The sequence below is a fragment of the Pyxicephalus adspersus genome, chromosome 6 (genome assembly GCF_032062135.1).
Source record: "Pyxicephalus adspersus chromosome 6, UCB_Pads_2.0, whole genome shotgun sequence".
Classification (NCBI taxonomy): Eukaryota; Metazoa; Chordata; class Amphibia; order Anura; family Pyxicephalidae; genus Pyxicephalus; species Pyxicephalus adspersus.
Window position 1 is genome coordinate 62097520 of NC_092863.1, and position 2402 is coordinate 62099921.

General features: G+C 35.3%; 1 protein-coding gene across 1 annotated transcript in view; it reads left to right on the forward strand.

The window, feature by feature from the left end:
* The window catches only part of CEP120 (centrosomal protein 120), a 52877-nt gene that overhangs the window by 20875 nt on the left and 29600 nt on the right, over positions 1 to 2402 (forward strand). The window contains exon 11 of the mRNA XM_072416031.1: positions 223 to 405. Within this exon, the coding sequence (XP_072272132.1) occupies positions 223 to 405 (183 nt within the window). The remainder of the gene's footprint in view (positions 1 to 222; positions 406 to 2402) is intronic.

Below are 2402 nucleotides of genomic sequence, written 5' to 3' on the forward strand. Positions count from 1 at the left end.
TCATCGGTATCCATACAGAAGGATATATCATAAAATACACTGAAAACTGCAGGTTTCATAAGATGCAAGACGTTGCTGCTACTTGTTAGAGGTTGCAATAATGAGCTGCAATTCAAATGGATATCAATATTTTTTATTTTTTTGGAGCGAGATTACACTTTCAGTAACTTTAATGTTGTGATATATAAACCTACATTTGTAAATCTGACTGTTTTTCTACAGACTCCCTCTTCTGGTTGAACTTTGGCACAAAGATAAACTTGCCAAGGATCTTCTGCTAGGAGTGGCAAGACTTCAGCTGTCAAATGTTTTAACTTCTGAGAAAACGCGCTTTCTAGGACCCCATGGGGAGCAGTGTTGGAGACAGACATTTAGTGAGATGGCTCCTGTTATGGCAATTGAAGGGTAAGCCAACCTCTAGTTGTTTTGCTTAGGTGGTACACCTCTGCTGTCTGGAAGAATCCTAATAAACAAATCTAAAGGTAAAGCAACTATGTAGTATCTAAAACTCAAAAATTGTTTTACATATAATAAAGAATAGGCCTGTTGTATGATTAGACAGAAGCAGGCATCCTATGATTCCTATTATGCTGCTTCTTTGTTACTTTTATTAGTGTATACCTAGTACACTGTCTCTTAAAACATCACTGGCAATGCAGAGCATTGGGAAAGCTAAGTCATCGTCCAGTTCCACGTCTTCATAGATTGCATTGAAAGGTAGGTACACAGTATTCATTAGGAATCCGCTCTGTAACCGATCTGTAATCTGTGTGCAGAATAAATGGAAAGAAGACATGGAGGAAATACGTACTTTAAAGTCTTTTGGGAAACTGTAGTGACTTTTATTATTACATTATGAAGCCAAAGGTCTACTTACCTGACCTGAAAATCATTTGGATATATTCTACACATTTTGTGATATTTTCTGTATATACATATGTTACTGGTTTTATTTAATCTTTAGCTGGGCTAGTTCTCTCCTCCTGTTTTCTCCAAACAACATTTACGATTACAGGATAGACAAAATGGAAAATGTTATTTTACTTACTCTTAACAGACTAAAAAGCTTACAGTGACTGAGAGAAGCTCTAAAGTGCAGCCACTATGCATCAATAGGAAGCAGGACTTTCTTTAGAAAGTGCAAACTCTGGCTCATCCTTCCTTATGCTATCGGTTCTTTCTTCACGGCATTGAGTTGATGATGCAAGGATGTCTCTGTGAGGTCCTGACACCTGGTATGCAAATGCTTGTTCCAAGTTCACGAAAGAGGATGGCTATAGATAAAAGCTGCAAAGTTTGCACCTCCGGAAGCAAGATGTCATCTTTCATATTTTTATCCTGTCCCTTTGTAAAATGAGTACTTGTGTTATAACATGTCCGGCCAGTAGATGGTGCTGTCTGAATAGAGATTAAAATGCAGAAAATGTTCTTTAAACTGGCTATACAAGAGCTTTAGTCACATTCTTTACACATTTTATACAGGCTTCTCTAATATGTGATCAGTGTATATGGTGAGCTACTCGGCAAACGGTAAAAACAAAACCCTTTTTTCTAAGTTTAGCAGCGTCTTTATAAAAGCTTAACTGTGTAGATAAACAGCAATGTCTGCTAATGTCCTTATACAGAAGCCCTCCGTGGGGGTTCATAGTAGTTGTAACTGTCTAGTAATTTATTTTCCTAATGGCCTTTATTCACACATATTCAATAATCAAGTTTTTCAACATACATTGAAAATGCAAACAGATCTAAAAAATAATAATAAAAAAAATATTAAAATGAATAAACATAAAATAACTGGAACCGATTGTATTTAATTTGATACACCAAACCATCACTTGTGCTAATACCACAGTAGGTCCACATATTTAAGTATAGTATATACAAATATATTAAATGATATACACTTACATCAGTATGCAAACCCAGTACAAGGGGTAAAAGAACAGTTTTAAAACTGCTGAAGAATCTTTAGAAAAAAGGATACAACAAGCTACTATAGTTCTCTGGGTAAATACCAAATTAAATTTAAAGATGGCACAGAACCTCTTTCAGAGTTTAAATCTTTTCATGGTGTGTGAAACAGTGTAAAAGTTGGGACAGATTGTACATTTTTCATCTTAACCACTTGCTGTTTTACTATAGAATATAAGACTTGCCATCAAATAATATTTTTTGCCTTAAAAATGATAAAGTATTATCAGGTTTTTATTAACATGTTGAATATAAAGACTTATTTGTAGCATTGACAGTGGTTCTTGGTTAAGCTACGTACACACTGAAAACGAACGACGAACGTTCATGCACGATATATATATGAACGATCGTATAGCACCGATCCTGCACATAGAGTTAATGACACGATCGTTCGTAGATATTGTACACACGATAGATACGATCGTTTG